At 43.4% G+C, this 21,894-nt stretch overlaps 1 protein-coding gene across 1 annotated transcript in view; it reads right to left on the reverse strand.

Annotated features, from left to right (window-relative positions):
* The window catches only part of LOC146020013 (leukemia inhibitory factor receptor-like), a 52,118-nt gene that overhangs the window by 2,336 nt on the left and 27,888 nt on the right, over nucleotides 1-21,894 (reverse strand). The window contains exons 8-14 of the mRNA XM_083152758.1: nucleotides 20,543-20,750; nucleotides 18,821-18,982; nucleotides 17,332-17,451; nucleotides 15,888-16,040; nucleotides 12,342-12,488; nucleotides 11,199-11,292; nucleotides 3,102-3,186 (exon numbers count right to left, since the gene is read on the reverse strand). Coding sequence (XP_083008884.1) covers nucleotides 3,102-3,186; nucleotides 11,199-11,292; nucleotides 12,342-12,488; nucleotides 15,888-16,040; nucleotides 17,332-17,451; nucleotides 18,821-18,982; nucleotides 20,543-20,750 — 969 coding nt within the window. The remainder of the gene's footprint in view (nucleotides 1-3,101; nucleotides 3,187-11,198; nucleotides 11,293-12,341; nucleotides 12,489-15,887; nucleotides 16,041-17,331; nucleotides 17,452-18,820; nucleotides 18,983-20,542; nucleotides 20,751-21,894) is intronic.

Here is a 21,894-nt window from a genome sequence, read left to right on the forward strand (position 1 = left end):
GATTTGAGAAGGCCCATTTAAGAGCAAGGCATATGAAAGGGGGGAGGCTCTGTCTTCGAATAGTTAATCTTCTAACCACACGTAGTACCACAGGAAGCTAGGAGATCATGCAAAGCAGGAACTGTTGTCTGGGGAGAGGATCAAGTGAGCAGGAAGTCATCAGCGAATAAAGATATTTTACAGTCCTTTGAACTAACCTGACCCCCTTTTTTTAAATCTATAAGCCAAGGATTGACGGATCCTGTCTTTCGGGTCCCATTAGTAGTAATAGAGGAGTTGTGCGTATCAACTTTATTATCGGACATCCTACCAGAGAGGATGAATATAAGTCCAAGATGCCTTGAAGAAATGCACCCTCAAAGCCAAATTGACAGAGCATTTCTAACATAAATGGCCAACTAATCCTGTCTCATGCTTTCTCTGCATCCAGAGAGGACAAGACAGCAGTACATTTGTGGCATGGATTAGACCAGTGGTCAGGGAACTCGGTCCTCCTTACCCCACACAGTGCATGTTTTGCTGGTAACCCAGCAGGTGTGCAGGTGTACTAATTACTCAGACACATTTTATAAGGTCCACAGGTGGAGTTAATTATTTCACTTGTAATTTTGTGACGAGACTTGCAAAACATGCACTGCGTGGGGTAATGAGGACCGAGTTCCCTGACCACTGGATTAGACAGATGAGCCATCTTGTATTCTCTCAGACCTGTCATCCAGGAATGAATCTGATTGGATCATTATGAATTAGGTGAGGCAAGACTATTTAAGTGAGTTGCCAAAACTTAAGAGGATAGTATAATATCCATATTTAATGAAGACATTGCCTGATAATGGGCACAGTAAGAAGAATCCTTCCCTTATTTATGAATCCTTGCCTTAATATGCCCCCCACCACACACACACACCATCTCAGGGACATAGTCAGAGCAGTAGTGATATTGAAATAATGTTGTAATTCAGTATATAAAAGCTTTAGTGCGGGTTTGAGTAGAACCCGATCATTAGGCTCCACAGTCAGAACCAAGCTTTTATTAAATTATAATTTATTATATCTCCCCCATATAGCAACCATTCTGCCCATCCTGAAAAGTGATGGGGGTACAGCTTTTTTTTTTTTTTTTTTTAAATGCAATCATTTTTATTGCAATTTTGTAAAGTGTACAAAAAGCATAAGAGAACTAAAATAAACAAAAACAAAACGAGAAGAGTAAAACAAAAACATTAAAACAAACACATGCTTACGAAATGGAAACTATTGGATTTAAATATTCCATGAATCCAAACCCCCCCCCCTGACTAAATGGTTACCTTGGTCTACCTACTGTACTATGCTTCCCATTTAGTGTCATACCTCTTCCAGCCAGACATACTTGATTTTCCTTTTATTATTTGTTATTCTCTGTTGGCGGAGCAACAGGGACTTTGACCTATGGCCTAGTCACTATTAAATATCTCTGTTAACCTAGAAATTGCTCCAATGTGCATGCTTCTCAATTTTATTTTTGTTCTAATTTATATTCAACCACCCTAAAGATTAAGACTATGACGTTTTCCATTTGTTTGAGGCTATACCTGGCATCACCCCCAACTTATGTCCCTTTAGACCAGGGGTGTCAAACTCAAATTCATCGGGGGCCGCATCAGCAGTTTGCTCACCCTCAAAGGGCCGGTTGTATCTGTAGGTCCCCCTGTATAATTATAATGCCATGACACCACAGGCTGCTCCCCCTGTATAATATAATAAAAGTAATGCCATGACACATAAATGATTATACAGGAGGAGCAGCCTGTGGTGTCATGGCATTATTATTATACACGGGGACACCTCAGGAAACAGCAGATAGATATATATATATATATATTTTTTTTATTGTGAGTGTGATCCTCATCCTCACTGTTTCTCCGTCTGTCCTGCAGCTGCTGCGGCTTCCAGCTTTTCTTCACTGCTTGCTGCGGCCACACTGTCCCCGACTCCCGGTCCAGCTTCCCTGCCTGCTCCTACTTCTCTACAGACGCATGGGTGGGCGGCGTCATCGTCATGACGTCCCCACCCAGTGTCTGTCACTGCCGGGCATCAGAGGGAACAGGCGGCCGGGCCCTCCTCCACGTAGCCGTGGAGGCCGGCGGCCATGTTTCTGTAGCCGCATACATATGTGCCTACAGGAACATGGCTGCCGACAGTGGAGGAACAGGTAAGGCGGCCGCGGACGTGGACGCGGCCCGCAGCACTCCTGTTTTAGACACACTGCCCCTGAGTGCTATCTCCTCGCGTGGGCCACATGACGAGGTCTGGCGGGCCGGATTTGGCCCGCGGGCCTTGTGTTTGACACCCGTGCTTTAGACTGTTCTTCTATACCCTCTTTACCCGTCTTTTGTAAGATCTATATTGCAGTGTAGAAATAAAGCAGTCAGTATTTTCCCTGCACAGAAACAAAATAACTCACCCAAATCTAATTCTCTATGCACATGTTACATCTGCCTAACCTTAGGCTAGAAGAGGAGTAAACAGTTACTTATGTGAAAGATACCGGAGATAGAAAGACCAATTTAATTAAATTCACCCCACCTGTTAAAGGTAATTTAGTCCATAAGCGCATCCTGGAGCATAGAAATAAAATCAAAGGGTCATGGTTCAATGGTATAATTTGAATGAGTCAGACCACTGCAAAGGTAGAGAGACCTCGGGGCAGGGTGGACATTTCCCCGACAACGGCGGGGGTACGGCTTTTAACCCCTTGAGTGGTGAGCTTTGCTGGGGCAGGACAAGCCTGCCAGGGCAGGTTTGTCCTGCCCCAGCAAAACTCACTACAGAGTTGCGATGAGAGGAGGTGGGGGCTGCCCAGACAGGTGATGCACCAGTGGTACACACCTGGACACCACTGACTCACACCTTCTTCTTAGTGGTATACCTGGAAAAGTAGTTAAATACTATTATGTAGGGTACAGAAAAATTTCCATCACACTTTTTAAATCTTCAAAGAAAAGTCTTAACAATGAAAATTACCGCCACCTTATACAGGGATACAAATGTTTGGTATAAAGTTATATAATAATGGATTTGTTGCTAATACTCCTATAGACAGTCATTGCATGCCATACCTTTGTCGATGCTTCTTCATTGACTTTCATGACATTGCTGTACTTTGGATTGGGTATTTTTGGAAAATACAGATTTTTCTTTTTTCTGTGGCATAAAATATTGGATCATATTTAGATTAATATCCCCAGGATCTATATTATTTTTATATATTCAAGATAGAGAATTATGTGACATACAATACTATAGAAAATATTCTGTAGTTCAGTATGGTAAAAAAAACAACAACCCAATTATTAAAATAGTAAAAGAAACATTTTTGTGTGACAAAATTAATATACTGTTTGTGTGGTTACTTGAATTAATCTTTCCTCTTCCATACTCATAGCCTGTGGTGGGCATAACTATAGAGGGGGCAAGGGGCACCATTGGTATGGGGTTCAAAGGCTTACAGGGCTGGGTTAAGACGGGGTCACAGGCCATGTGCCCCAGGTTACCTTAATGTGCCCCTCCTAGGCTACGTTACCAGCTTTGCACACTGCATGTTGTCCCTGTTCCCTATTTAACCCCTTCCTGACACAGCCAGTTTTTGCATTCCTGACAGAGCCCTTTTTTTCAAATCTGACATGTATCACTTAAGTGGGGATAACTTTTTTTTTGCTTTTACTTATCCCAGTGATTTTGAGATTGTTTTCTCGTGACACATTGTACTTCAAGTTAGTGGTAAATTTGGGTCGATACAGTCTGTGTTTTTTTGTGAAAAATACCAAAATGTCGTAAAAAAATGGAAAATTTAGCAATTTGCAAAATGTTAAATTTTCTGCTTGTGAGACAAATAATCATACCACTCAAAATAGTTAATAACTAACATAGACCATATGTCTACTTTATGTTTCCATCATTATTTCAACTTCCTTTTCATTTTTTTGGACACTAGGAGGCTTACAATATGAATAGCAAATTCTCAAATTTTCAAGAAAATTTCAAACACTGATTTTTTTTAGGGACCAGTTCAGTTCTGATGTGACTTTGAGGGACTTGTATGTGAGACACCCCCATAAATGATGCCATTTCAAAAACTGCACCCCTCACAGTATTCAAAACAGCATTTTGGAAGTTTGTTAACCCTTTAGGTGTTTCACAGGAATTAAAACAAAGTGTAGGTGAAATTTCAAAATTTCATTTTTTTTGCAGATTTGCAATTTTAATACATTTTTCTAAGGAACACAGTAGATTTTACTAGAGAAATGTGACTAAAAATTGATTCCCCCAATTCTTTTGTTTTCATAAATATCCTATATGTGGCCCCAGTGTGCACGTTGACCAAACCACAGGCTTTATAATAGAAGGAGCACCTACTTGATTTTGGAGCCTCCTTTTTATGAGATTATTTTTTAGGCACCATGTAGGTTTCTAGGCACCATAAGATGCTAAAATTTAGGAACCCCCCCACAAGTGACCCCATTTTGCAAACTACACCCCTCAGGGAATTCATCTAGGGGTATAGTGTACATTTCAAACCCCCAGGGGTTTCACCAATTGTGGTACAACTGGGCAGTGAAAATGAAAAATAAAATTTTTTACACAAAAATGCAGTTCTGGCTCAAAATTTTTCATTTTCACAAGGAATGAAGGAGACAAAGCACCCCAAAATCTGTGCCCCAATTTCTCCCGAGTACGGCAATGCCTCACATGTGACCAAAAAATACCATTTGGGTGCATGGCAGGACTCAGAAGGGAAGGAGTGATTTTTGGATTTTGCAGCTCAGATTCTGGTGGAATGTTGGTGGGTGCTATGTCGCATTAGCAAGACCCCCCAAGCACCAATACAGTGGAACCCCCCCACAAGTGACCCCATTTTGCAAACTACACCCCTCAGGGAATTCATCTAGGGGTATAGTGTACATTTCAAACCCCCAGGGGTTTCACCAATTTTGATACAACTGGGCAGTGAAAATGAAAAATTACATTTTTTTACACAAAAATGCAGTTCTGGCTCAAAATTTTTCATTTTCAGAAGGTATGAAGGAGAAAAAGCACCCCAAAATCTGTGCCCCAATTTCTCCCGAGTACGGCAATGCCTCACATGTGACCAAAAAATACCATTTGGGTGCATGGCAGGACTCAGAAGGGAAGGAGTGATTTTTGGATTTTGCAGCTCAGATTCTGGTGGAATGTTGGTGGGTGCTATGTCGCATTAGCAAGACCCCCCAAGCACCAATACAGTGGAACCCCCCCACAAGTGACCCCATTTTGCAAACTACACCCCTCAGGGAATTCATCTAGGGGTATAGTGTACATTTCAAACCCCCAGGGGTTTCACCAATTGTGGTACAACTGGGCAGTGAAAATGAAAAATTAAATTTTTTACACAAAAATGCAGTTCTGGCTCAAAATTTTTCATTTTCACAAGGAATGAAGGAGACAAAGCACCCCAAAATCTGTGCCCCAATTTCTCCCGAGTACGGCAATGCCTCACATGTGACCAAAAAATACCATTTGGGTGCATGGCAGGACTCAGAAGGGAAGGAGTGATTTTTGGATTTTGCAGCTCAGATTCTGGTGGAATGTTGGTGGGTGCTATGTCGCATTAGCAAGACCCCCCAAGCACCAATACAGTGGAACCCCCCCACAAGTGACCCCATTTTGCAAACTACACCCCTCAGGGAATTCATCTAGGGGTATAGTGTACATTTCAAACCCCCAGGGGTTTCACCAATTTTGATACAACTGGGCTGTGCAAATGAAAAATTAAATTTTTTACACAAAAATGCAGTTCTGGCTCAAAATTTTTCATTTTCACAAGGAATGAAGGAGACAAAGCACCCCAAAATCTGTGCCCCAATTTCTCCCGAGTACGGCAATGCCTCACATGTGACCAAAAAATACCATTTGGGTGCATGGCAGGACTCAGAAGGGAAGGAGTGATATTTGGATTTTGCAGCACAGATTCTGGTGGAATGTTGGTGGGTGCTATGTCGCATTAGCAAGACCCCCCAAGCACCAATACAGTGGAACCCCCCCACAAGTGACCCCATTTTGCAAACTACACCCCTCAGGGAATTCATCTAGGGGTATAGTGTACATTTCAAACCCCCAGGGGTTTCACCAATTTTGATACAACTGGGCAGTGAAAATGAAAAATTACATTTTTTTACACAAAAATGCAGTTCTGGCTCAAAATTTTTCATTTTCAGAAGGTATGAAGGAGAAAAAGCACCCCAAAATCTGTGCCCCAATTTCTCCCGAGTACGGCAATGCCTCATGTGTGACCAAAAAGTGGCAGGACTCAGAAGGGAAGGAGTGATATTTGGATTTTGCAGCACAGATTCTGGTGGAATGTTGGTGGGTGCTATGTCGCATTAGCAAGACCCCCCAAGCACCAATACAGTGGAACCCCCCCACAAGTGACCCCATTTTGCAAACTACACCCCTCAGGGAATTCATCTAGGGGTATAGTGTACATTTCAAACCCCCAGGGGTTTCACCAATTTTGATACAACTGGGCAGTGAAAATGAAAAATTTAATTTTTTTACACAAAAATGCAGTTCTGGCTCAAAATTTTTCATTTTCAGAAGGTATGAAGGAGAAAAAGCACCCCAAAATATGTGCCCCAATTTCTCCCGAGTACGGCAATGCCTCACATGTGACCAAAAAATACCAGTTGGGTGCATGGCAGGACTCAGAAGGGAAGGAGTGATTTTTGGATTTTGCGGCTCAGATTCTGGTGGAATGAATGGTGGGTGCTATGTGGCATTAGCAAGACCCCCGAAGCACGGTGAAATTATGAACCTAATAATCCATAGATGTGTGGTATATTTTAAAACACTCCTTTATACATAGGCCGGGTTTGTCGGGGCAAGTGTCACACTGGAAAATAGTTTGCTTTCTTATTCCCTTTTTATAGCAAACTTTGCACCTTTTTTGTGTCCTGCCCTTTTTTCCAGTGGAGGGGATTTCATCAGGAAAATGCTGCCCTGGTACAATACAGGGGCCAGTACTAGAAGTACTGGGGCCCTCTGCCTGCTGGTTCCCAAATATTAGGCCCTTTATGACTTCCTCTTGAAAGTGCATAAATGTCCCCCTCTGGCCGGTAGAACGGAATAGCACGTAAGCGTTATACAGTGCCATCTGGATGATATACACGGCCAGCTTCTTGTACCAGATTTTTGTTTTCCGCAGGGCACTGTACGGCTTCAGTACCTGATCTGAAAGATCCACTCCGCCCATGTACCTATTGTAATCCAGGATACAATTAGGTTTTGAGGTGTGGGTACTGGTACCTCGTACAGGGACGGAGGTGGTACTGTCTCCGTGAATTGTTGTCAGTATTGTCCTTATATTTGACCAACAACATATTTTCGGTGCATATTCCCCTGCTTTCACCCCTTCTCATTACTTGGGCAATGTGCGTTTTTGGGAGGCCTCTTTGGTTCTTGCGCACAGTACCGCAAGCTGCTGTACCTCTTGAACCAAGGGCCTTAAACAGGGGGATGCTGGTGTAAAAGTTATCCACATAGAGGTGATAACCTTTATCCAGGAAGGGGTGCACTAAATCCCAGACAATTTTTCCACTAACACCTACGAGGGAGGGGGGGCATTCTGGCGGTTCAATTCTTGAATCCTTCCCTTCATATACCCTAAACCTGTGGGTGTACCCTGAGGTGCTTTCACACAGTTTATACATTTTTATGCCATACCTTGCCCTCTTACTGGGAAGGTACTGGCGGAATTTAACCCTTCCTTTAAAATGTATAAGGGACTCGTCTATGCAAATAAATTTTTCAGGGATGTACATCTCTGCAAATTTGGCACTGAAATGATCAATGACCGGCCTGACTTTGAATAGCCGGTCAAAGGTGGGATCATCTCTGGGTGGGCACTGTGCATTATCGGTGTAATGCAAAAATTTAAGGATCATCTCAAAACGAGCCCGAGTCATGGCCATACGGTAAAATGGGGTGCTGTACAGAACATCTGTACTCCAATATTTCTGGCTTTTTTACTATGCCCATATGAAACACCAGACCCCAAAACGTCATCATCTCTACTGCATCTACAGGGGTCCACCTAGCAAATGATGACGTGGGGTTTTGAGCAATAAACTGCTGGGCATATAAATTAGTTTGGTCCACCATTAAATTTATAAAATCATCAGAGAAAAATAATTTAAAAAAGTCAATTTCTCTGAGACCTGTGGAATCAAATTGGATTCCTGGCATGGCCAAAAACTCAGGAACCTGGGGCTCAAAATCGTCTGGTGGTGGGGTCCATACGAGATCAATTATTGGGGGGGGGGTCTCAGCTGCTCTACGGGGGCGTCTTTGAGGGGGTCCCTCATCACTAGAGGAGGAAGAGGAGCTTAAGATGAATCCTTCAAATTCCCCGCTTGCCTCACTGGCTGTGTCAGAGTCAGAGGCAAGCATGGCATATGCCTCCTCCGCTGAATACATTCTTCTGGATGACTGGGATGACATTTTTATTTTTGTGTTTCTGGTAGTGAAATGTTTCAACACGTGTATAGTGTAGGGGGGGTACAAACTTTATTTCAACCAGGGGGGTATGTAGTGTGTATGTAGTGCAGAAAAAAAAAATACTTTATACAGGAATTTGATCCCAATAAAAAAAAAAAAATTGATGGGGTTAAAAAAAAAAAAAAAAATTAAAGGGGTTAAAAAAAAAAAAAAAAATAGATCAACCCTGTGCCGAAAAAGCTGATCAGTGATGTACGTCACTGATCAGTGCACAGTGGCCACAGGACACCCACAAAATCACAGTGTGTGTAAAAAAAAAATAAAAAAAAGACCCCACAGCACCCTCAAAAAAAAAAAAGGTGATCACTGATGCGACACTGATTACCAGTGAGGGGCAGCAGGTGCACAACCTTTGGTGCAACTGACAGTGCAACTGGCAGCAACTGACAGGTATATATAAAAAAAAAAACCTCTGCACCCCCAAAAAGTTGCTGATCACCTCAGATATAGTGATCAGCACAAAAGGCGGGGGCAGCAGACACAAAATATAGCACTCTCTATCACTCTCTGTCACTATCTCTCTCTATCTCTCACTATCTATCACTCTATGACACTGCAGCAGCAGCACTGACAGTTATATATATAAAAAATTACCCCTGCACCCCCAAAAAGTTGCTGGGGGTGCACAAAAGGGGGGCAGCAGACACAAAATATAGCACTCTCTATCACTCTCTGTCACTATCTCTCTATCTCTCACTATCTATCACTCTATGACACTGCAGCAGCAGCACTGACAGGTATATAGATTTAAAAAAAAACCTGCGCCCCCAAAAAGTTGCTGATCAGTTAATTTATACTGATCAGCACAAAAGGGGGGGCAGCAGTCAGTTATATAAAAAATATATAGCACAATCTGTCACTATCTCTCTATCTCTCTCTATCTCTATCTATAACTCTATCACACTGCAGCAGCACAAAATATAGCACTCTCTGTCACTATCTCTCTCTATCTCTCTCTATCTATAACGCTATCACACTGCAGCAGCACAACACAGGAAGTCACAAGTAGTAACAGGATCCAGGAAGCATCCAGCACGCTACAAGCAGTGATCAGGTAAGTATTTGCAAGGATCAGGTCAGTATACTACGGCAGATAGGCACGGTGACCGCACTGCACGCAATTCCAGACCGGAATGGCGTCTGCAGTGCAGTCACCGTTAGTTTAAATCCCCCTCCATGGCTGTGATTGGTTCGTCGGTCCGACGAACCAATCACGGCCTTTGGGGGCGGGCGGGGTGAGGTAGGGTGACACCAGTGTCACCCTTACACCCCGTGGTGATTGGTGCTGTACTTTACAGCACCAATCACCTCCGATCCCTGTGTCACCGGCGAACGTTATTCGCCGGTGACACAGAAAACGCTGTAATTGGCTGTTCACACTGAACAGCCAATCACAGCGATCGCCGACGGGGGGGCGGCATCGCAGCCCCCCCTGGGCATGCAGGGACATGTCTGCTGTCAGGGACAGCAGACATGTTTAAACTGTCACCGCGTCTATAGACGCGGTGACAGTTTAAAGCCATGACGTACATTTACGCCATGTGTCGGGAAGTACTTCCCGACCATGACGTAAATGTACGTCAAATGTCGGGAAGGGGTTAAGAGGCTGGGCAAGGTGTGTATATCAAACTGATATCTAAACAAATTAGTAAGAAAAGAAAAACAGTGGTGGGTTTTCCTGGGGATTTGTTCTGCCTCAGTTTTGTCCGGATTAGCTTTCTTCTAGATCAGGCCCTGGTGGGAATCAAACCCAAGACTTCAGTGCTGTGAGGTAATAATGCTAACTATTAGGGCAGTACGGATGGTGTAATGGTTAGCATTACTGCTTCACAGTGCTGAGGTCAGGGGTTTGATCCCCACCATGGCCCTAACTGCGGAGTTTGTATATTCTCCCTGTACTTGTGTGGGTTTCCCCCGTGTACTCTGGTTTCCTCCCACATTCCAAAAATATACTGGTAGGTTAATTGGCTCCCAACAAAATTAACCCTAAAACGTCTGTATGTGTGTACATGTGATAGGGAATATAGACTGGAAGCTCCACGGGGCAGGGACTGATGTTAATGTTGAAATATTCTCTGTAAAGCGCTGCGGAATATATGTGCTATATATAAGAAACTGTTAAGTAACTATTTCAGTATATAAGAGTTGCTATTTCAATTTGTCAATCTCACATTTACAATCACCCCAAAACATTGACGAGTGGACTCGCAAATGCTATACAGGTTGAGTATCCCTTATCCAAATAGTTGTTTTTTTGTTTTTGCTAAAAACGTACTGGGGACATGATATGTAACTAAGAAAATGATTGCTTGGCATTCACATTCAGTGTCTGAGATAGTACTCAAACTTTATTGTGTTTTAAAAATTTGTTTCATGCACAAATGAACATACAATTAGTGTGTCTTTTATGTTTTTTGATGTGGTTTTACAACATAAATGCTACATACCTTAAGATATCTCATTAAAAAAATACAAATATTTAGAAATACGGAATAATCCATTATCCAAAATGCTTCTGGTCCGGTGCATTTTGGACAAGGATACTCAACCTGTATTTGTTCTCGGTGTGCAATCCCCATCCATGGTATCACATTGCAGACTGCATGCAAATATTAGATACATACCTGTAGATTGCATACACAGCAACGCTAATTATTATAGCAGTTATGCTTATTCCCCCACACGTAGCTATTATAATTCTTTGAAATTCACCTTCAACTGCATAAGGAAAGAGGAAACACATCAATAAGAATATATAATCAGTAATCCATCAGTTCTACAACAAATGAGAAGATTGTCATAATTACTATTGTACTAAGCCAGGGGTATCTCCAGGTAAGCTGGCTCTCAGATGTTATATGCCATTATCATGTGGCCTTACACTGGGCTATTAAGCCCAGACATATATGTTATTGCTTATGGGATGGGTTTGGGAATGTGGTGCCCCCTGTGTTGGTAGGGCTGGTCTGCTCCAGGTTAGCACACCCTAACACTTTATTAACTCTTATTTTTCCTATCACATTGTATATATTTTGTATTTTAATCCCACCTTCACTTCCCTACATAGCACTTATGTGCTCCTTATTAACCCTTACTAATTTTCATTTGTGTGCGCCCTGGAGTACTCCGCCTGTGTCGGCATGTTGGGGGCCCACACCCCAGACCCATACCCAGTATTAGGGACCCCCAGTGACAGAGAGGCCTTCAGCTTATCTAGTAAGTGGAACAATACACTGGTACTGCGGTCAGCTTATATAGTAAGTGGAATAATACACTGTACTGCGGTCAGCATATATAGTAAGTGGAACAATACATTGGTACAGGGGCCACCCCATATAGTAAGTAGAACAAAACATTGATAAAAGGGCCAGCCCATTCAGTAAGTAGAACAATACATTAGTACAAGGGCCACCCCATATAGTAAGTAGAACAATACATTGATATAAGTGCCAGTACATATAGTAAGTAGTAGAACAATACATTGATACAAGGGCCAGCCCATACAGTACGTAGAACAATACATTGGTACAAGGGCCAGCCCATATAGTAAGTAGATAAGGAGGTAAATACATTCAGGACAGAACTCAACATTTAAAAACGTTGCTCAGTGGGAGCTAAATCAGGCCGGTACCTTAGTGGCTGTATCTAAGAGGACTAGTAAATGGGAACAATCCTTTTTTATTCCAAACCTTTTACTTATGTAATAAAATAGTTTTAAAGAGGGAATAATATAATTAATGTAACACAATGATAAAAAGTTCTGTTACCATAGCTGAGTGTTGTGAACACAAGAGCAGGACTGAGCGCACCAGTCCCTTTACTTGTCACTCCTGACACAGCCAATTCATACACTTGGCTGCTTGTGAGTCCCAATAACACATGGCTTCTTTCACTGGATAGATTCACAAAAATGTCTAAGATAAAAGCATGCAGGATGTTAATTAGGAGATACTATAATAATCAAATCTATCAATGTTTACCAGTATTGTTTTCTTTAATACATAGTGCATTTATTTCAATTTAATTTCCACACACAAAAAATATAGTACAAAACCTTTTCTCTATCATCCAAAGGGGACATTGGGGTATAGATCACTTTACCCCATCACTTTAAATCATTTGTAATGTGTAGCAAGCTCCTCTCCCTCTACACCCCTCCACCAGATTAAATAAATGTGCCTGGGTGAGCTGGACGCTTCTCTAGAGCGCTACAGAGGATGTTCTTATTTTATTTTTTTTGTTTCAACTTTTTGTGTGCCTTCCAACAACAGGCAGACAGCTGGCCCTGTCTACTTGCACCAAGGGATGTGGTCTGGGTAACCCATTGCCACCATGTGGGGTTTTGTACTCTGATCCCCGGCTGCAGAGACCACTATCACCAGGTGACTCCAGCCAGCCAGTCACAGCTTGCGCTGGAGTCCTTTGCAGCCAGCTGCCAGCAGCAGCACAGCTGAAGCAAAGGGACCGGCAGAATCTACATGTACAACCGGCACTTTGACTAATGGAGTTACCAGTAGGGATGGCCATTGACCATCAATGATCTGAAATCATCGATGGTTTATGGCCAATGTCAAATACTTTTGCCATCGATGGGGGAGAACCAGATGGTTTCTATTCATCAATGGCACAGCAAAACCGATGTTTTGCGGGATTTTTTCTTCTCTGTTTGTGGTTCCTAAACTGGACGGTTCAGTCCGCCCCATATTGAACTTGAAATGCCTCAATCACTTCCTCAGAATTTTCAAGTTCAAAATGGAGTTCCTTCGATCTGTTATAGCAGGACTCGAACAAGGGGAAGTTTTGGTATCACTAGATATCAAAAATGTCTACTTGGAAGCCCCACCAGAGGTATCTGCTTTTTGCGATCATGTCTGCACATTCTCAGTTCCAGGCTCTAATGGTAGTAATGGGGTAGTTTCTCAGCTCGTGGTGGGTAAACATCATACTGTACCTAGATGATCTGTTGATCAAGGCTCCATCCTGTCCACAAATACTTCACAGTATCGGTCTAACGCATCAGTTTCAGCACGGCTGGATTCTTAACTTTCCGAAGTCCCATTTACAGCCAACAACATGCTTTCAATTTCTGGGCATGATTTTGGACACTGACAAATAGGATTTCTTGGACAACTTTCACACCATTCAGACTCTTGTCAGATTGGTTCTCCGTCTGCGGTGGTTGTCGATCAATTTGTCAATACATCCTATTGGGCAAGGTGGTGGCTTTCAAGGCCATTCCTTATGGAAGGTTCAACTTGTGGCCATTTCAGCTGGACCTTCTTTTGAAGTGGACAGGGATTAATCTGTTTCTTCATCAGTTAGTTTGTCTCTTCCCTCTGGCCTCAGCTGCTGAAGAGGGTGAAACGAGAAGCAGCGGTGACCATCCTTGTAACACTGAATTGGCCTCGATGGTCATGGTACATGGACCTAGCCTGTCACTGGACCATTGACCTGTCACTCTAGCAAGGCCCTTTTCACTATCCAGATTTACGGCATCTGCATTTGACGGTGTAGGCAGTCCTCCGCAGATTGGGCATCCCCTCAATAGGGATTCCTACTATGCTAAACACGCATAAGTCTGTGACTTACAGATGAAGCACCTGTCTTTCTTGCAGGGGCTGGAGGTCAGATCGCCAGCCACCGGAAAGGGATACGTGCGCGACACCTTACAATGGAGCTCCCCCTGGGTCCCCACCACGGCCCCCCACCTCCCCGCTCCCCCCTAACCCTGTCCATCCCCCTGAAGTGGAGACGGGCAGGGTTCGCATCCCCCACCACACTGTACCTAGACGCTTGCGCGTCTTAGTCAGATGGAGTGCCGGCTCACCAGCAGGGGCAATCTGACTAGCCCTGGCACTGGCTGAGAGGCGCTTTATCTGAATAAGCTTTACCATCATATGGATATTGTATGTTGCTTGGTGCGAATGAAAGCGTATTTTCAGTTGGCCCGGTTTCTGCGCTTTCTCCAAGCGGGCCTTCATGCTGGTTTATGGCTTGGCTCGTTAAAGGTGCAGGTCTCTGCCCTTTCCATCTTTTTTCAATGCAGGCTTGCTTTGCTGCCCCAGTTTCAGACGTTCCTTCAGGGTGTTTTACATCTTCAACTGCTATTCATTGCTCCTAAGGCTCCTTGAATATCATCTTCTCGGTTCAAACCATTGGACTTCACGGATTTAAATTTTTTGTCCTTTTATGTTTTTAGCCTTCGCTTCAGCTAGGAGAGTCTCGGAGTTAGGAGCTCTCTCATGTAAATCGCCGTACCTTGTTTTTCTCGAGGACAGAGCAGAGGTCGTTTTTATTTTTTCATTTAAATCAGCCTATTGTGGATGATTTTCCCAAGGTTAGATCTTTGGATATGGTCCATGCTCTCAGGTCTTCAAAATTCCTTGTTTGTTCTTTTTGACACACACAAGATTGGCTGGCTTGTGTCTAAACAGATTATAGCCCATTGGATCCGAATGGTCATTACACAGGTGCATGCTGCTGCTTCGCAGTAGTGTCCATCCTCTGTTTCTGCTCATTCCACACATTCCATAGGATTTTCTTGGGTGGCTTCCTGGGGGTTTTCTGTTTTGTGGCTTTTTTTGGGACACTATTTGGTTTAGCCACCTTTGCAGCTTACGGAGCGCAGTTTGGTAGAGCTGTTTTGTAGAAAACAAAGAGCTCTCCTGCCCAGGATGGGATCTTTTGGGATGACCTCAATGTAAACCTGCCTTCCAGAGACCCCTATGAGAGAAAACAGGATTTTGATACTTACCGGTAAATCCCATTCTCTGATTCCATTGGGGGCGCTGGATGCCCACCCTGCGCTGTTAGTTTAATTTTTCCTGCTGTAGTTTAAGTTTCATGACAGCTGTTGCCGCATCTTTGCCTTACGTTCTGTGTGTTTGTGTGGTTTTGTTTCGTCTTGCTTCTATCCTCCTCTACAGTTGGCTTTACAGTCTCTCCTCAGGCACAATTTCTTAACTGGTGGAGTAGAGGGGTATAGAGGGGGAGGAGCCTGCCACACATTACAAATTATTTAAAGTGCCGGCTCCCCTAATTGCCCATCTATACTCCAATGTGAACCTGCCTTCCAGCGTCCCCTATGGAGTCAGAGAAAGGGATTTACAGGTAAGTACCAAAATCCTGTTTTTGCCTGTTACACAGTGTCCATATGACCTATTGTGTCTTGTAATTCTGCAGGGTACATTTGCCTCAATTTTGATTGCTATCTGTCTAAACTCTTATAGTATTCCTACAGTGACAATACAAATGTCTTCATCCTAAATATAAAATATCTGGGTTTGTCTGGACAATGCATGATCTAATCTTACCTAGAGTGGTGTTTCTCAAGGTGTCTCTGCAATATATCCTGTAGCCCAATAAGACACCCAGACAGTCCACCTCAGGAATATCTCCCCACTCCACAACAGCGGATGTTTTTGTCACATTTCTTACAGTAATACTGCTTGGACCTTTCCTAGGAACTTCAAATACATGTCAGTATGTTCACAGCAGTATATTAATGTGCTCAAAAGTTTAGTTACCAAGGATTCTTATCAAATTTAGGATATTTTGGCATTGCTGAATTAAAAATTTAATGAATTTTTTTTTTTTTTTTTTACAAATTAGCTTTAGTTGTTGAGATCATTAATATTTGCAATAAGTAAGGAACTTAGCCATCATGAATATGGAAATCTACTGGAACATTGTAGATCAGGGATGGCCAAACCGGTCCTCAAGGTCTTGTCTGTATATTTCAAAAACTAGAGCCAACATAGCAAAACCAATGTCATATTCATAATTGGCATCACAGATTTACTCCAAAATCACCCTAATATGACTGCCAATATAATGGGTATTGATTAGTGTAACAACATACTTGCCTACCTGACCTTCTCCATGAGGGAGAAAATGCTCTGTTCCTGGACTTCCCTGGTAATGTAGGATTGCCATCACCTGTGGTGAAACACCTTTCTTATCAATTACCTAGCTCCCTAGCAGTGAGACCAGGGTATAAGAGTCAGAAGGATCCTGGCCATAGGGTAGACAATTAACATTAAGCCCAGACTCTAACAAATTGAATCGGACACTAAGTTAAGACACACAAGTGTTCATGAGCGAATGTAACATTATCAAGGGCTGCCCATGAAGGAAAGGGCTGAGCATCCAAGCCTGAGCAATACAAACTTTAGCCAACACTAGGAAGTTACTAGAGGTTACATGGGTTGTCCCAGGATAATACCAAAAAGGACAAACATGAGAGTCAAGTAGAGGTAGCTTTATACCCTGGCCACGTACTGTATAACAATGCAAATCCTGAGACCAGAATAGGCAACCCGAGGAGATGACCAACGCAGATGCCTGCAACCAGCAGCAAGCTTATGAGATGTTTGTCTGATCCTGACCTTAGCAATAACCTGTAATACTGGGTGAAATGAATGAATTCATATAAAACAAGTTCTTTGTATGAATTCAGTAATCGTGCACAGATCGTGTCAGCCTGAAAGGCAGCACAAAGTTTAGGAGCTAATGAATTACTCCTGGATAAAGGATCAGGTTAATAATGTCTTGGCAATTTGGATTTCCATTTGTTAGCTTAAAGATGACTGTAAATAAAGAAATAAATCTCTCCCATGCACCCCCCCCCCCCCCCCCATATGCCCATTTCCTCTTTTACTAATTCTAACGTTTAATGCACTATTTTATTTTTAATATACATACTATGGCAGGAGCTCGTCCTCTCCTATCTGACAATACGATAAGCACCACACATACCTCCTTCTTCTGGATAAATAGAGGTGATGCCAAAGGTTGTTTCCTTTCTGGAGTCCAGACATTGACATGAGTCATATATGTATAGCATTATCATGTAGCGCTTCATCCTCTGAAACGGCCCTGCATGTTACCAAACAACAATGAAAGTATTGGACAGACCTACATCGTTTTTACTCTAATAATGATTTTATTAAGGAAATAATGTTAGAGACATCTATGCATCAGTGTAGATGGGCAGCAAGGAACTTCCCGCTACTGTCTAGCTCAGGACAGGCCAACCTGTGGCTCTCCAGATGTTGTGAAACTACAAATCCCAGCATGCCTTGCCACAGTTTTAACACTCTCTTAGCAAAACTGTGGCAAGGCATGATGGGATTTGTAGTTTCACCACATCTGGAGAGCCACAGGTTGGCCAGGCCTGGTCTAGCTAGTCAGTGGGAGGTACCATATCGATATGAAAGTCAAGTCCTCCAATTGTATGTGGGCCTAGGATTTGTCAGTGATATAAGCTGGAATTTTATGGCAGTATAGCGCACACTGAGTAACTCAGTAAGCTGTCAGAAGGTAAATAATGTGTAATAGGATTTCTTCAAGCATCTTATCATGTAGTTATCATGTAGTCCCCTATAGCAGCAAAGAAGCCATTAGGTTAGGTAAGAAGCTTTTTTATTTTTAATGTATGTGACACTCCAGGACACCTGCAGGGGTGCCTTGGATTCATCGCTCTGATCCAATTAAAATTATTTATGGTCAGTGCAATAGACAAAACCAGAGCTTGTGGCTGCCAATCATAAAATATTTGGACAAACAGAACACAGTTTACTTGATTTGATATATTCTTCAAATGTTCTCAATAAGTCTCTTTTGGTCTAGTGGTGCCATGATTCAAAAAAGTTCGGGAACCTCTGCCCTATTCTCTTACATGGATAGTATAAGCATGACATTGACTGCAAGAAAAGGAACAGGAATCTTGTCCCACTCTAAAGAGGCCTACACACGGGGAGATGAGAGTTCTGAGCCATGCTAGAACGCTCAGATTGCTCAGCACACAGCGCTGCACAGTGATGTGCCGCTGAGCGGTCTTACAGAGAACACTGACCTTGGCGATTAACTAGATTTATCCAGTATGCTAGATATTAATCGCTGGGGTGATAGCGTCGCCCGTGCATCGCTATTTCTATGCCCCTACACACACACAGCAATGTATGGGCATTGAGTGATTAAGTGAGATCGCATTGAAAATGCCCGGGGATTGCTAAGTGTGTAGGCACCATAACTCACCCTCCTGTAGCCATTAATGCATGCAAATGTTGCGTTTACGTAGTTACCTGGCTGGAACGCCGGATGCACTCGGAGATAGGAAATCTCGCTGCCTGAAATGTGCAGCATCCTGATCCTTTGTAATGTATTTCACTAAAGTATTTTTATCTTTCTTTTAACAGATTTTAGAGCGACTGCTAACCCCTACACAGGAATACAATAGGGCTACCTGGAATGGAATAGTTGTTGATTCTCTCCATAACAATTTCTGACTCCATTTCTAAGTAGCTGGTGCCCCAATTGATTACAACAAAATCACATTGGAATAATGGGTTCCATGTCAGAAATATTGTGCTGTTTGTATGCGTAGCAAATATCTCTCCAGGCAAATCTATAGGAATACAAAGTAACACATAAAATACGCAGAACATTTTATTTCAGTGTACACCAATATGTATAATCAGCTATCCTATAAGCTACAGCAGCTTATACGTTCTGAAGTTTGCATTAGCTGTTGGGGCCATGGGCCTCATTCAGTAAGGATCGCAAAGCATATTTTGCAAGTGGGGCAGATGTAACATGTGCAGAGAGAGTTAGATTTGGGGGGAGTTATTTTGTTTCTGTGCAGGGTAAATACTGACTGCTTTATTCTTACGCTGCAATTTAGATTTCAGTTTGAACACACCCCACCCAAATCTAACTCTCTCTCTGAACGTGTTCCATTTTACTCACATGCAGTGTAACATGGTCATGCTTAGAAAAGCTTAAGGGGCCCATTAAAGTAGGATCGCATATACAGTGCGATCTGGGTGGAATATTACCGTCCAGGATCGCATTGTAATATAACATCCTATCGCAGGGACAGGGCCGGGGGGTCTGCACATGCAGGGCCGCCGAGAGGTATAAGAGAGTCTTGCTGCAGAGAGGTATAGGAGAGTCTTGCTGAAGAAAGGTATTGGAGAGTCGTGCTGCAGAGAGGTATTGGAGAGTCTTGCTGCAGAGAGGTATTGGAGAGTCTTGCTGCAGAGAGGTATTGGAGAGTCTTGCTGGAGAGAGGTATTGGAGAGTCTTGCTGCAGAGAGGTATTGGATAGTCTTGCTGCAGAGAGGTATTGGAGAGTCTTGCTGCAGAGAGGTATTGGAGAGTCTTGCTGCAGAGAGGTATTGGATAGTCTTGCTGCAGAGAGGTATTGGAGAGTCTTGCTGCAGAGAGGTATAAGAGAGTCTTGCTGCAGAGAGGTATAGGAGAGTCTTGCTGCAGAGAGGTATTGGAGAGTCTTGCTGCAGAGAGGTATAGGAGAGTCTTGCTGCAGAGAGGTATAGGAGAGTCTTGCTGCAGAGAGGTATTGGAGAGTCTTGCTGCAGAGAGGTATTGGAGAGTCTTGCTGCAGAGAGGTATTGGAGAGTCTTGCTGCAGAGAGGTATTGTAGAGTCTTGCTGCAGAGAGGTATTGGAGAGTCTTGCTGCAGAGAGGTATTGGAGAGTCTTGCTGCAGAGAGGTATTGGAGAGTCTTGCTGCGGTACCTCCTGATACATTCGGAGGATATTTAATATTTGCAGCTAATCCCCAAAAGCGGGCGTTTGGGAGATTTACCCGCAATAATAAATGGGCCCCTAAGACGATATCTTTCGGTATTTGCTGCATTAGGCACTTGTTAAACAGGAACTGTACTTAGTATTGCCTAAACCATATGGAACTGTTGTTTCTATGTAGTTTTAGACTTAATAAATAGTCCAATAGTGGAGCATATAAAACATAAAATAAAGATAACAGATCTGAAACCATAACAAGGTACAAGCCATCTTTTTGAGTAATTGGATTTTTTTTATCTCACTATATCAAATGTAAGCAGTCTGTTATGTCTCTTAATGTCTGACCCATGTTGCTGCTGCTGATGATGATGATGATGATAATAATAATGATAATAATAATAATAAATGTGATCTATCACCTGCCACAGATAAAGGACGGACCACAGAGCTGGCTATGGCGGAGCTGCCTGCTCTGTTGTAAGCACTGAGGAAGACCATGAAGAAAGCCACAGAAAGGTTGATGTGTAAGGATGTGTTTGTTGTCCTTAAGGTGATATTGTAATTGCAGCTATTTGGCAGTCTCTGAATTGTTACCAAGTATCCATCCACATCGTCATGTCTGAGATACTGTAGGAACAAACAAGAACAAAAATACTCATTATAACACACATTGCCTGGTCTGTGTATAAGTCTGGGAGACTCTAAGCCAGGCATGTCCAAACTATGGCCCTCCAGCTGTGGTGACACTACAAGCCCCATCATGCCTTGCCCCAGTTTTGCGATTAGGGAATGCTAAACTATGGCAAGGCATGCTGGGATGTGTAGTTTCACAACAGCTGGAGGGCCATAGTTTGGACATGCCTTCTCTAAGCCAAGCACTGTTCCCAAACCAGAAGGGATTTAATGTTTTTAGTGTAATTTCCTTTTTACCTCTCAGGTAGTGCAGCTCATTCAGGATGGCACATTAATGTGAGCTGTGACAAGAAGGTTTGCTGTGTCTTGTCAGCGTAGTGTCCAGGGCATGGAGGCGCTACCAGGAGACCAGCCAGTACATCAGGAGACGTGGAGGAGGCCGTAGGAGGGCAACAACCCAGCAGCAGGACCACTACCTCCGCCATTGTGCAAGAAGGAACAGGAGGAGCACTGCCAGAGCCCTGCAAAATGACCTCCAGCAGGTCACAAATGTGCATGTGTCTACTCAAACGGTCAGAGGGTGGTGGTATGAGGGCCCGACGTCCACTGGTGGGCGTTGTGCTTACAGCCCAACACCATGCAGGACGTTTGGCATTTGCCAGAGAACACCAAGATTGGCAAATTCGCCACTGGCGCCCTGTGCTCTTCACAGATGAAAGCAGGTTCACACTGAGCACGTGACAGACGTGACCGAGTCTGTAGACGCCAAGGAGAACGTTCTGCTGCCTGCAAAATCCTCCAGCATAGCCGGTTTGGCAGTCAGTAATGGTGTGGGGTGGCATTTCTTTGGGGGGCTGCACAGTCCTCCATGTGCTCGCCAGAGGTAGCCTGACTGCCATTAGGTGCCAAGATGAGATCCTCAGACCCCTTGTGTGCGGTTGGCCCTGGGTTCCTCCTAATGCAAGACAATGCTAGACCTCATGTGGGTGGAGCGTGTCAGCAGTTCCTGCAAGATGAAGGTATTGATGCTATGGACTGGCCCGCCCGTTCCCCAGCCCTGAATCCAATTGAGCACATCTGGGACATCATGTCTTGCTCCATCCACTAGCGCCACGTTGCACCACAGACTGTCCAGGAG

Source organism: Crinia signifera, chromosome 1, assembly GCF_055691185.1.
Source record: "Crinia signifera chromosome 1, ASM5569118v1, whole genome shotgun sequence".
NCBI lineage: Eukaryota > Metazoa > Chordata > Amphibia > Anura > Myobatrachidae > Crinia > Crinia signifera.